This window comes from Oryctolagus cuniculus, chromosome X, assembly GCF_051225735.1.
Source record: "Oryctolagus cuniculus isolate XC-2025 breed Fujian yellow rabbit chromosome X, ASM5122573v1, whole genome shotgun sequence".
Taxonomy (NCBI): Eukaryota; Metazoa; Chordata; class Mammalia; order Lagomorpha; family Leporidae; genus Oryctolagus; species Oryctolagus cuniculus.
This window is the reverse complement of record NC_142888.1, coordinates 37,870,147-37,883,941: the sequence shown is the minus strand read 5'-3', so window position 1 is coordinate 37,883,941 and position 13,795 is coordinate 37,870,147. Positions and strand designations below refer to the sequence as shown.

At 39.7% G+C, this 13,795-nt stretch overlaps 1 protein-coding gene across 7 annotated transcripts in view; it reads left to right on the top strand.

Moving 5' to 3' along the window:
• The window catches only part of WNK3 (WNK lysine deficient protein kinase 3), a 174,193-nt gene that overhangs the window by 66,449 nt on the left and 93,949 nt on the right, over positions 1-13,795 (top strand). For 6 of the 7 annotated variants that reach the window (XM_051827130.3, XM_089324536.1, XM_051827131.3 and 3 more), the window contains exons 8-10: positions 4,886-5,180; positions 6,020-6,213; positions 6,309-6,458. In XM_051827130.3, the coding sequence (XP_051683090.1) occupies positions 4,886-5,180; positions 6,020-6,213; positions 6,309-6,458 (639 nt within the window). The remainder of the gene's footprint in view (positions 1-4,885; positions 5,181-6,019; positions 6,214-6,308; positions 6,459-13,795) is intronic. The other variant, XM_089324537.1, reaches the window with a different exon arrangement.

Genomic DNA, 13,795 nt, shown 5'->3' with positions numbered 1-13,795 from the left:
GCTTAACCCACTGTGCCACAGCACCAGCTTCTTTTTTTTTTTAAAGATTTATTTATTTGAAAGTCAGAGTTACACAGAGAGAGAAGGAGAGGCAGAGAGAGAGAGAGAGAGAGAGAGAGATCTATCTATCTATTTCCATCTGCTGGTTCACTCCACAAATGACCGCAACGGCCGGAGCTATGCTGTTCCAATGCCAGAAGCCAGGAGCTTCCTCCAGGTCTCCCATGTGGGTGCAGGGGCCCAAGCACTTGGGCTATGTTCCACTGCTTTTCCAGGCCACAGCAGAGAGCTGGATCAGAAGTGGAGCAGCCAGGACTCTAACTGGTGCCCATATGGGATGCTGGCACTGTAGGTGGCAGCTTTACCTGCTATACCACAGCACTGGCTCCAACGCCAGCTTCTTTTTAAAAATTGTTTTTATTTTTCGGAAAGGTAGAGAGACAGACACACACACACATATCACACACACACACATAACACACACACGGAAAGGTAGAGAGAAAGACAGGCACGAACACACACACACACACACACACACACAGAGCGAGCGAGCAAGCAAGCAAGCAAGCACTTCAGTCCTCTGGTTCACTCTCCCAAAGGCCATCCCGCAACAGCTGGGGCTAGGCCAGGCCAAAGCCAGGAGCTAAAAGTTCAGTTCTGGTCTCCCACTGGATTGGCAGGGACCTAACTACTTGAGCCATCATTTGCTGCCTCCCAAGATGTGCATTAGCAGGAAACTAGAATTGGGAGGGGAGCTGGGACTTACACCCAGGCACTCCAGTATGTGATATGGGCATGCCAAGTGGTGTCTTAGCCATATAGCCAAATGCTCACCTCTTACGAAAGGGTACATGGGAGGTACCTTCTTAGAGACTGGCGTATTTGAAGAGGCCCATTTTTATCTTCATGTTTCATTGATTGTTTGGCTGTAAGGCATTTTAGGTTGGCAATTTTTAAAAATTTAGAGTCATAGCTTTTAATATTGATGTTCAGAAGTCCAAAGCTGTTCTGATTCCTGATTATTTGCATGTGACCCATGTTTCCCCCTCTGTACATGTTTGTAATTTCTTCTCTCTCTGCTCAGTTTTCTGATATTTCACAGTGATGTATCTTGATTTGGATATGTTTTCATTTACAATGTTGTACCCTTTTAATCTGTAAGCCAATATACTTTGGTTTCTGGGAAATTTCTTGAAGTATTTTGTTGATAATTTCTTATCCTTTGTTTTCTCTCCCTGGAACTGCTTTTACCTGGATATTGGGCCTCTTGAACTGGTTCTCCAATGTTGTTTTCTGTTTTCCATCTCTTTGTCATTTTATTCTTTTCTTCTGACAGATATTACCAACTTTATTTTCTAACCCTTCTATTGAAATTTTCATTTCTCCTATCATATTTTGCTTTTCAAGTGTCTGTTTTCCTTCCTTTTTAAGAGTAAGTATCTTGTTCTTTCTTTCATAGATGGGATACTATCAGGTCTCTTTGTAAATTAATGTTTTTAACTTTTTCCTCCCTACATAGTCTCTCCTCCAAGTTAACTTATTTTCTTTGTTGGTTTTGTGTTCTGTCTTCATGTTAGAGGCTTTTCTCATGTCCCTGATAATTCTTTACTTTCTGCTCATGATTAATAGGAGATTGTATTACTTTTCTATTGCTGCTTAATAGTTTACCACAAATTTAGTGCCTTGCACATGCTCCACCCCTACCCCTTCTTCAAGGCCAACAATGGCCTGTCATATCTTTCTAGTGTCACCAGCTGGTAAAAGGTTTACCTACATAATCTTCTTAGATTAAGATTAACTGTGCTGTATAGCAGAAACAATCATGGGAGTGATTATCATATTATATTCACAGATTTGAGGACTAGGAGGGGGCATCTTTGAGAGCCCATAATTTTGCCTACCACATAGACTGGACGGTAAGATTGCTTGTGTAGGACTTGTTAACTTTGATCTCTACTTAGGGTATCTGGGTGAGCCATTAGTTGGGGAATCTCTGATATTAGTATTTATAAGTCTCTCATTTTGAGTTGGTCAGATTCCCCAGAGTAGCATCTTTTAATATTCTTCCTGGAGGGTAAGTGTCTGGTTACTGATATTCTGCTAGACCAGTGGGGCAGAAAGCTGGCTATTGCTGTGTTTGACCTCTAGCAGAATTTGGTCATATAATAATCTCATTTTCAACATGGTAACCACACCTTCAATTGTACTTCATGTTCTATAGTCCAGAGATCTTCTATTTTCCACTCTCCAGAGAAAAATCCAGACTTATGGGTTAATGAAGAAGCAGTTACCCAAAAATGTGGAATAGAGGGTGGAATGTGGAGGCCTAAGTAACTTTTCCTCAAAACCTGTTTATTTGGTCTTCCGGGTTTTAGCCATCTCTTTTGACTTTACCCTCAGTTCTAAAAGTACCTAGTGCTACCAGTTCCTATGCTTTATGAGTATCTTTCAGTATAAAAGAGAATGATTTTCAGCTTTCTCTGGTTCACACTTCCCACATCTACTAGTTTGGTTATTATTTATTTGTTTTCTTTTTTTAAAGATTTATTTATTCATTTAGTTACAGAGAGAAAAGGACAGAGAAATAGATCTTCTATGCACTGGTTCACTCCCCAAATGGTTATAACAGCTGAGGCTGGGCCAGGCTGAAGCCAGGAGCCAGGAGTTTCCCATGGGTCTCCCATGTGGGTAAAGGGGCCCAAGAACTCAGGCCATCCTCTGCTGCTTTCCTAGGCACATTAGCAGAGAGCTGGATCAGAAGTGGAGCAGCTGGTATTTGAACCCATGCCCATATGGAATGCTGGTGCTGCAGACCACAGCTTAACCCACTGCGCACCATGCTGCCCTCTATCTATTTGTTTTCTATTTTCCAGGGTGCTACTTTTCTCTTATTCTCCTTGTCTTTGCTGGTTTAGAACTTAGAAATCCATGGACTATGGATTTTGGTGGAGTTTTTGTGTTTGAGTTTTGGGATGGAATAAAGTTAAATATATATGCTTTGTTAAACATTTTAATCATCTTTGATCTATCGTGAAATTACCAAGAGTTAAGATCCATAAAACTATGCAGATTATAGGACTGAGAATGAAATGCCATGTTACCTCCCTGAGTCATCTTGGCTTCTCAACCCTAGTCTACTGAGAATGCAAGTCAGAACCTTTCCTCTTCTGTCTTCAAATGCTTAGTAACATGTAGTACTTTGCTGTGAGCATATTTTCCTCTACCAGAATGTTGGCCTTCCTCAATAACCTATGTATTCCATTTTTAGTGTTTAATTCAGGCCAGAATTTTTTCCATTCAATTTATTTATTATATATTTATTTATTTTTAAGAAAACTTTTATTTAATAAATATAAATTTTGAAAGTACAACTCTTGAGGCTGGCGCTGCGGCTCACTAGGCTAATCCTCCACCTGTGGCGCCGGCACATGGGTTCTAGTCCCGGTCGGGGCACCGGATTCTGTCCTGGTTGCCCCTCTTCCAGGCCAGCTCTCTGCTGTGGCCCGGGAGTGCAGTGGAGGATGGCCCAAGTCCTTGGGCCCTGCACCTGCATGGGAGACCAGGAGAAGCACCTGGCTCCTGGCTTTGGATCAGTGCGGTGCGCCGGCCGCAGCAGCCATTGGAGGGTGAACCAACGGCAAAAGGAAGACCTTTCTCTCTGTCTCTCTCTCTCTCACTGTCCACTCTGCCTGTCAAAAGAAAAAAAAAGTACAACTCTTGAATTTTCCCCCCATAACCACCCTCCCTCCCACAAACCATCCCATCTCCTACTCCTTCTCCCATCCTGTTCTTCATTAAGATTCATTTTTAATTATTCTTATATACAAAAGATCAACTTAGTATATACTAAGTCAAGATTTCAACAGATTGCACCCACACAGACACACAAAGTGTAAAGTACTAGTTGAGTACTAGTTTTACCATTAATTCGCATAGTACAACACATTAAGGCCAGAGGTCCTACATGGGAAGTAAGTGCACAGTGACTCCCGTTGTTGATTTAACAATTGACACTCTTATTTATGACGTTAGTAATCACCCGAGGCTCGTCATGAGCTGCCAAGGCAATGGAAGCCTCTTGAGTTCACAAACTCCAACCTTATTTAGACAAGGCCATAATCAAAGTGGAAGTTCTCTCCTCCCTTCAGAGAAAGGTACCTCCTTCTTTGATGGACCGTTCTGTCCGCTGGGATCTCACTTGCAGAGATCTTTCATTTAGGTCAATTTTTTGCCACAGTGTCTTGGGTGTCCATGCCTGAGAAACTCTCATGGACTTTTTAGCTAGAAACAAATGCCTTAAGGGCTGATTCTGAGGCCAGAGCGCTATTTAGTGCATTTGTCAGGCCTAAATTTACTTTCCTCTGTGATACTTCCTGTATTTCCTCCAGAAGGTCATAGGCTTCTTTAGGATAGCAGCTCATATCTTTTTCATTTGTATATAAGTTTGTGTCTTTCTTAAACTACCATGTTCTGTGTTCATACAGAATAAAAGATCAAATTCAGACACCTGTATATCTTTGGTGCCCAGTACTAAGCACATTATGAACACTTAATGTTGTTGAATAAGGAAATCTTGTTAATATTTTACAAAAATTTATGGCAATCATATATTATCTCTGATAAAGCTGCATGTACTGATATATTGTGTGTTTTTTTTGTGTGTGTAATGCCAGAATTTTTTCAATTATACTTTGTAATACTGTTGCTTTTCTTATGTTGATTAAATGCTCTGACATTTATGTATGTCTTTGATTATGAAAGAACATAGAAATAGATGAACTGTTTTTCAATGGTATTTGTGATTTGGGGACATAAATAACTCTGCTAATAAAATAAGATATTACATGTTTAAGAAATAGTTCACTTATTGTGTTTTCACTTGTAGGTCAAGTCTGGATTTTTCCATGAAAGTGATTCCAAAGCTGTTGCTAAATCCATTAGAGACCGGGTGACCCTGATAAAGAAAACGAGGGAGAAGAAACCTGCTGGATGTTTGGAAGAGCGAAGGGATTCCCAGTGCAAGTCTAAAGGGAATGTGTTCCCTCAGCACAAGACTACAACTTTGCCCCCTGTTCCGTCTCAGAACACTGGGGCTGAATGGGAAGAAACTGAAGTTGATCAGCATGTTCGACAACAGCTTCTACAAAGAAAGCCACAGCAACATTGCTCCTCTGTTACAGGTAACACAGTTAGAGTTTGTCACAGCGAACAAATGTGCAATTATATTTCCTTATCTTTAAATAACACTTTGGTGTTTTTCAAAGCATTCTTTTATCTATCATCTTTACGAGCCTATTACAAAACCCCTGAGTAGGTCAGCTAGTTTCTTTATTTTCAGATTGAGAAAATATTCTGTTAGTGTCTTGTCCAGCATACTTCTTGCAGAAGGCTTATAATCTAACATGTTGTTTTGTTCAGGGAACAAGTAAAACAACATTATTCACATTTTTAAGAATCTAACATAAATCCTTTAATAAAGAAAATTTGAAACTAAAGAATACAATTTATTCCTCAAGAAGGAATTTTCTAGATTTTAATATCTTTGTATTTAAGTATAAAATTTGCACAGTTCCTCTAATTTTTCTGCTGTAGTGCATTCTCTTCTCCAGAAGGACATGATGCTTGCATAGTAGTAACCAGTTGTTCTATAAAGGCAGTATTCTTTTTACCTAGATTCTAAAATAAAGAGAATATGACACTTATATTTTACTGAAATCATAAGGGCAAGTGTAGCTTATTCAGGGGTAAGTAAATGAAGTCGATTTTTATGTAATTCTTTGCTTTTAGGTTAGCTTTACTAAGAACACTTCAATTATTCTTCAGTGTCAATATTTCATTGCTTATTAGAGAGTTTACATGATGGCTTTTTGATTAACCCTGCAGGTACATATTCTACTTTAATTTTTTCAGGTTGTCAGAGTAAAAAAAACATTAAAAAATACTTACCATTACTTACCATCATTTATACAATTTGGACATTATGATTTGAGCTTTCTGTTGTATATTTTCTTTGTCATAGGTGACAATTTGTCTGAGGCAGGAGCAGGATCAGTTACACGTTCAGATACACCGGGTCAGCCCAGTATAGCCTATTCCCCAAACCAGAAGATGGCGTCTCAAATGGGTTCTAACATCCCACAAGCTGAAATAAATGTTCCAAGTCAAATTTATCCATCTCAACAACTAGCAGGACATTACCAGCACATTTCAGGGGTGAGGTGTACTGTCATCTGTTAAAATATATAATCAGTATATTTACTTTACACGGAAGAATTTATCTTTAATCTTAAGTTTTTCTTATTTAACAGTTGCAGAAGCAGCCAAAGCTGACTCAATCCCCAAATTTGCCTTTGGTTCAGGGTCAGTCCACTGTTTTGCCTGTACATGCCCTTGGACCTACAGTTGTTTCACAGCCTCAAGTTTCCCCATTAACTGTCCAGAAGGTCTCACAGGTAAAGGTAAGACATATTACAGAGGCTCTGTATTCATTTAAACAATTTCAACACTGCCTAAATTTTGTGATGGGCAAAGATTCTCTTATTTCGATTCATCATAGTTCAGATAAAGGTCACTGTAAGTTGAAACTTGTTTGTTTTTCTTCACCCAAGACATTCCTGTTGAGCATGTGCCTAATATTATGTAACTAGAATATTGAGACACTGCTTGTATAATTGGAGAAAAAACTGAGAACTCAGAGTATAGACAAAAGATTTACTTAGGACTCTGATCTCTTCCTCTTGGTAATGATAGTTTGTTCTTTGTATTGAACTTTTCTAGCCTGGTTTGAATGTGGAGGGATGCCTGTTGTAGTTAATTACAAGTAGTATTTCATAGACTTTCGTAATTTTCAACATGTTCATCTAAATTCTTGACTTGTTTTGGTTCATGTTTATTTCTGTAGGAGAAACAAGATGTGTTTTTGTCTTTCAGGCTGATATTAAGGTGAATGTTACTCATTTGTGACAATGAGTAAACAGTCTTTGAGTTCATATATCAAGAGACTATAGCTGGTTCCCTAGGTTATGGACTCTGGACACATAGTTGGGCTTTTCTTTGCCATTACCCTATTTTTTCCTTCTGCTTCCACCATTCCCTGCATGTACCTTCCCTCTGGGAGCTAGATAGTCTAAGCCCTTGGGCATTCTTTGGTAGTTAACAGCTGATACATCTATTTCTTTTAGGAGCTTGATATTTAGTCAGAGTTCATCAGCAAGCTTTTAATGACTGCTATTTTCTGAGAATATGAAGAATATGATCCTTACCTTCAGGGACCTTGCGGTCTGGAAGGAGAAAGCATATGTGTACTTTATAAATGCCAAATGCATATAAAATCTGCTTGGGGTGGATTCAGTCTAAGATAGTTGATGGTGCCTGGGTTTTGGCTAGTGTGTATGAAATAGAGGGTGCATATCTGTAAAGGAACTCGTGTTGTGGTCTGATTTGTCTCTTTCTAAGCCTATAATTCAAAATATGTTCAATGGATGCTTAAATTTAACTTAAGTTCAACTACAAAAGCATACAGGTATGTGTATTTTAATGTGTGCCCCAAATTTTAAAAGGATGTTTTCAAAAATTATTATGAAAATGTTATTTCCTTACTTTAAAGTCCATAAAGTTATAAAGATGAAAGTAACGATCACCTGTTATCTCTCCAGCCAAGGACAACCTATTGTTTATATTTTGCCATGGAGCCTCTGGGCTTATCTTTTTCTATAGATACATATATCATGTGGATACTGTTTTATTGTAGTCTGCCTTTCTCACCTACTATATAGAAGCCATACCAGCAAGCACTTTGATGCCTTAGTTCTTTTTATGAGTATATTGGCCCAAGCTCTAGGAATTACTACAGCCAACCTGTATTTATTTCAGCCAACTCTCCTCTTTTCTTCAGATAGTGTCTACATTCATTTTAGCTATGATATTGAACTCCTTTGAGCTGTCTCTTGGGACTTCCATTCTCTGGTGTGTGAAAGTGTCAGATCCATTTACTCTGAATCTCTGCCTGGGTTTGAATGAATTATGTGGTAAGTCTAATAAATGAGAAACCATGAGCATGTTGCTGGAACTAGTGTCAGCCCCTTAGTATGTTCACTTAGCATTTACAGCTGGCATTAGGATTTTTATGGAATGAATGCTATACCTAGCACCTTTTTGATAACTTGCTGAAATTTTTAGAACATACCCAACATAGCATTATTATATCTAGCAGTCTGTCTGGGACAGTCCCATGAAAATGGGCATGGTATATGCATTTATAATTTGAATTTTCCTTGCACCAGCATCAGGAACTACAACTGGCCTTTGGAACAGATGGACAGACTTCAGCCCAACACATGACTTTAGACTTGCCAGTTACTGGAGTTCCACAGCCAATCCTTTCTGCACTTTGTCTTCAGACATTGCCTGCTTCACGAATGACTTTCCAGTATCCAACTGTTGGTCTTCAACTTGAGCCTGGCCCTAGAAATGGGAATCAGGCATTAACCAAAGCACCAGATGCCAATCAGACTTCTAGTTTCTTACTGGTTGATCACCCTCAAGCTTTGTCAAATCATTCTTCTGCCCAAAATATGAGCAGTGCACAAAATGCTGACAGTGCAGCTCAGCTCCCTTCTAATTCCAATGGTGGGGCATGTGGTGTCACAGCCATATCCACTGGTACATCAGGAGTCTATAACTCCAGGTTCTTCAATGCCACAAAGCCAGACTGTGCATTTGAAGGAGCCTTATTTGCAAGCCTCTGTTCAGCAGCAGCCATAAATTTTACAACATAAGCCTATGGCATCACCACAGAAAAGCTGTCAGCAGGATTGTACTCTGCGAGAGTCTAAAGCTCTTGCAAGTCAGCAGCAACCAAAGGGTGGTAATGAAAGTGTGATTCAGCCCCTGGAACGGCTATCTTACTCTGTTCAACACACTTATCCAGGACCACCTGCAGAACTACTGCCTTTCCCATTCAAGGCTCCTGCGCAGCTGCCTTTTGTGGTACATCCCCAGGAACAAACCAGCTCACCCAAACCAGGCTCCAGCATAGCCTGTTTATTCATTGCCAGCCCTGGAGCATACTCTTTGCACTGTACAACCACCAGGATCACAGCCAACCTGTTCTATGCAGACTTCTTATCCAGTCCCACCTGCAGTATAGCCCTCTTATTTGGCACCAGCCCGAGGGCAGCCTACTTTTGTATTGCAACCCCCAGTTGGGTCACCTTTTCCTGACCAGCCAGGACAACCTGTACCTTACCCTGTACAACCTATGGAACAGCCTGCTTGTTAGGCACTGCCTCTTGAGCATGTCTCTTATTCAGGACAAACTACTTACACCATCCAAATAACTGAACAGACAACCTTTATGACCCAACAAGTCTACACAATAACCCTCCTGATAGCATACAAACTCTACAGATCAGAAGTTGTACTCTGCACCACCTTATGTAAAACGGACTTCTGAGCAACAAACCTATTTAACACAACCACAAGGTAGTACTACTTTAATGTTGGAACAAAAGATGTGTTTACTGTCAACTTTAGATACACAAACATATTCTACTGATCCTTTGATGTCCAGCCTTCAGTGGCTCCATCCCAAGCAGCTGTCGGTTTTGGACACCAGCAGCTAAAAGCTCAGGCCCTGTCAACTAGCCTTACATCTCAGAGGGCAATGGGAGGATATCAACTCCCTGGGCAGATGCCCTTCATTCAGCAGGCCTCTTCACAGGCCCAGATCCATCCCCCACATTTCTCAGCACAGCTTTCCCAATCACATCTAACACCAAGCCAGGTTCCTCATTCAGCTTTCATTCAGCATCAGCAGATGACTCATTCATCTCATAGACAAGCACAGAAAACCTGTCAGTTGTCTACCCAAGAAGGTCCCCGAAATCAACAGCAGTCTGTGTATAGCCAGCATGTTGCTCTCAAGCAGCAGGTACTTGATTCACAGCTACCTAACCGAGTTCATCCATTACCAGGTATTCCAGAGACCATTACAAACATGGTCCTGATTATACCTCCTTTGCAAGAAAAGTTAAAGTCTGCGGCAGTGGAGCAACCATGTGTAATACAGCCTTTAGAGCAGCCGCAAGCGTTTCAGGCATTAGACAGCAGTCAAACTTTTCCCGTACAGGAAAATCCAGCACAGCACGAGCCAGCATGCATCCAGCAACGGTCTGCTGGCCAGCCACAGGGGCAGCCATCTTCTAGCTTAGCACCTGTTTCTGGGTCATCAGAACCACAATTACAACAACAAACCCTCTATCAAAACTCTGCCCTTCCAAATCAGCCGTGTTCTTCTGTTCCTCTCCTGACACTTAGCATTCCAATAAAGGCTTCTGCTGCCATTCAGAACATAGACAGCAGCATTTGCAAGGCCAAGAATTCCAAAGGTAAACCTTCCTGGGGAGAATGTGGATGATCCTGATTTTTTTGGTAATGTTCAAGGGTCAAGGAGATAATGAGCTATAGTTGAAATAACACTTGTCTGCAGGTCATACTCCCTGTTCCTGGCTCTTTTCCTGACTCACTGGGTGACTTTGATTCAAATCTCTTCTAAGTTTCCTCATCTGTAAAGTGAAGGGATTAGACCAGATTATGACATCCAAAAATATTTGAACACGTACTTGGGATATATCAGTGAACAAAATGTAAAAATTCCTTTTGTCATTGAGTTTTGTTGTCTGAAGGGAAAGATTGCCAATAACCATTATAAAAAGCAAGTTACATAATATGGTACAAGGTGCTCTGGTGAAAATGAACACATGAAGGAGGAAAGTGGGTTGCAGTTTTAAAGAAAGCCGTCAGGATAGGTCCCATTGAGTTGACCTTTAAACAAACTCTTGAAGGAGCTGAGAGAGTCAGCAATTTATGTTCCAGGTAGAAGGAATAATGTGTGCAGAGTTCCTTAAGGAGGAGTGTGTCTGGCATGTTTGAAGAACAGCAAGAAAGCTGCTATAGTTTTCTAAGATCTTGTAGTGCTAAAATGTTAGGAGCCTATTGTCTTATTGTTTTACATTTATAATAACACATTTACCTTTGTGAGTTAGTAATTCAATCTAGCCAATGATTCTTTTTATTTTAATATTTTTTTATTATTTGAGAGAGAAAGAAAGAAAATAGTGAATTCCCATCTGCTGGTTCACTCCCCAAAAGCCTGCAACAGTCCATGGCCAGGAACTTAGCTGAGAACTGGGCACTCAATTCAGGTCTCCCATGTGGATGGCAGAAACCTAATCACTTGAGCCATCACCACTGCCTCCTAGGGTCTGCATTAGCAGGAAGTTGGAGTCAGGAGTGGAAGCCAGGTATTGAACCCAGGCACCCTGGTATGGGACAAGGATGTCCTGACTTCTAGGCCAAACACCTGTCCCTATCAACTGATTTATATGTGTCAAATACTATTCTAAAGGCATTATGTGTACTATCCTTACACAAAGCCTAAGAAGTCCTGTCATCCCTGTTTTATAGGTGAAGAAAATGAAGCTCCGAACTGTTAAGTAACTTCCCTAATGTCATACAAGAGAGCCAGGAGAGACAACATTTGACCTAGACTGTCTGGCTTCAGAGATTATACACTCAATCATTACACTATACAGCCCTTTTGTAAAATAATTATTTTCCCTGCTGGAATTGGAGAAAAAGGGTATGTTATAATGACGTCAGTGAGATTTAGTTAATGTGTAGACTTGATTGGATTAATGAAGGGGAGGCAGAGGCAAGAAAACTGGTTTATTCTTTTTAATTTTTTGCTCTTTGCATATACAAATATCTCCAAAAGACTTTAAATATACTGAGTTTGGCTAATAAAACACTTTGAGGTTCTTAGATAAAAGGTATGGCATACTTTAAGAATTATTATCTAGTGATGATATGTTACTATTCCAAATATCTGTTACTCTAAGTACTGTATGTTTTATAAAGTTCTTCATGAAGAATATAGATTATAATGAATTCTGATATGTACATTCTGACTCCTCACCAAACTGAGCAAGGTTAAATAAATATTAAATATCTTTGCAGCTGAAGTTTCTTCAGATGAGGCAACTATTCCAGGATTTATTTCTTTAGAATACAGCAGGGGTTTTATTTTAAAGATTTGTTTATTTATTTAAAAGGCAGAGTTAGAGAAAGACAGACAGTGATACACCTTCTATTCACTGGTTTACTCCCCCAAATTGCCATAACAGCCAGGGCTGGGCCTGGCTGGAGCTAAGAGCCAGGAGCTTCATCTGAATCTCCTATATGGGTGACTGGGCCCAAGTATTTGGCCTTCTTTTGTTGGTTTCCCAGATGCGTTTATTAGCAAGGAGCTAGATTGGAAGTGGAGTAGCTGAGACTTGAACCAGCACGCATAGGACATGCCAACATCACAGGCAGTGGTTTAACCTGCTGTGCCACAATTCTGGCCTCTAGAATACAGTGTGTTTTTTTTTAAATAGCGATATATATAGTTTTTAAAGGCTTTACTTATTTATTTGAGAGGTAGAGTTACAGAGAGAGGGAGAAACAGATAGAAGGGTCTTCCATCTGCTAAATCACTCCCTAAATGGCCACAGCACTGGGAATTGGGCCAATCTGAAGCCAGGAGCCAAGAGCTTCTTCCAGGTCTCCCATGTGGGTGCAGGAGCCCAAGGACTTGGGCCATCTTCCACTGCTTTCCCAGGCCAGTAGCAGAGAGCTGGATTGGAAGAGGAGCAGCCAGGACTTGAACTGGCACCCATGTGGGATGGCGGTGCAGTAGGCAGAGGCACAGAACTGGTCCCTAGAATGCAGTGTTTCACAAAGCATTTTGGATTGGGGTATTAATTTCTGTGGGAAGATTGTATGTGTTGTTACTTTTCTTGCCTAATACCCCCTGATATCTTATTTGAAAAATTTCCAAGATACAGAATAGTTGGAAAAAATTGCAGTGTGAATATTTTTATACCTACCACTTAGATTCTACAGTTAATTTTGTTGTATTTGATCTCCTACATTTGCCTATAAAATTCCTTTATTACTTTATTAATGCATCTTATTTGGTGTTTTACAAAGTTAAAGTAAGTTATTGACATGAGCATACTTCATCCATATAAACTTCAGTATACATATCATTGACTAGAACTCAGTATGTATATTTTTGGTTTAAATTTACATAACAGTAAAGTACACAGGTTGTAATTCATTGTGTATTAACAAATGCTTACACCTGTGTAACCCAAGCAATCATCAAGATATAGAATAGATGTTAGTAACCTTTTTTGGTTACAAATAGGATTTTAGACTTTACAGGCTATTTGTATAATCTGTTGTTGCAACTATTCAACTGTGCTATTGTATACATGAAAACAGGCATAGTATATAAACAAATAGGCATGACTCTATTCCAATACAACTTCTTACACAAAAACAATGGTATTCTAAATTTGGCCCAAATGCTGTAGCCCACTTGCATGATATAGAATATTGTCATTACTCTAGAAAGTTCCTTCATGCCCTTTCCCAGTCAGTCCTCTTCACACCCCAACCAGAGTATGCTGCTATTGATTTTAAATCACAGACTAGTTTATTCTGTTCTAGACTTTCATAGAATTATACAATAAATACTCTTACGTATATAAGAGTATACACACAGTATGTTTTTTAAATTGGTACATATTATATATATAGGTAACTCCTTTTACACTGCAGAGTAATATTCCATGGTATGAATATACAAAATGTGTTTATCCATTCTATTTGTGAACACCTGAGTAGTTTCTTGTTTTGGCTATTATGAATAAATCTGCTTGGAACATTATTATACGAGTCTTTTTGT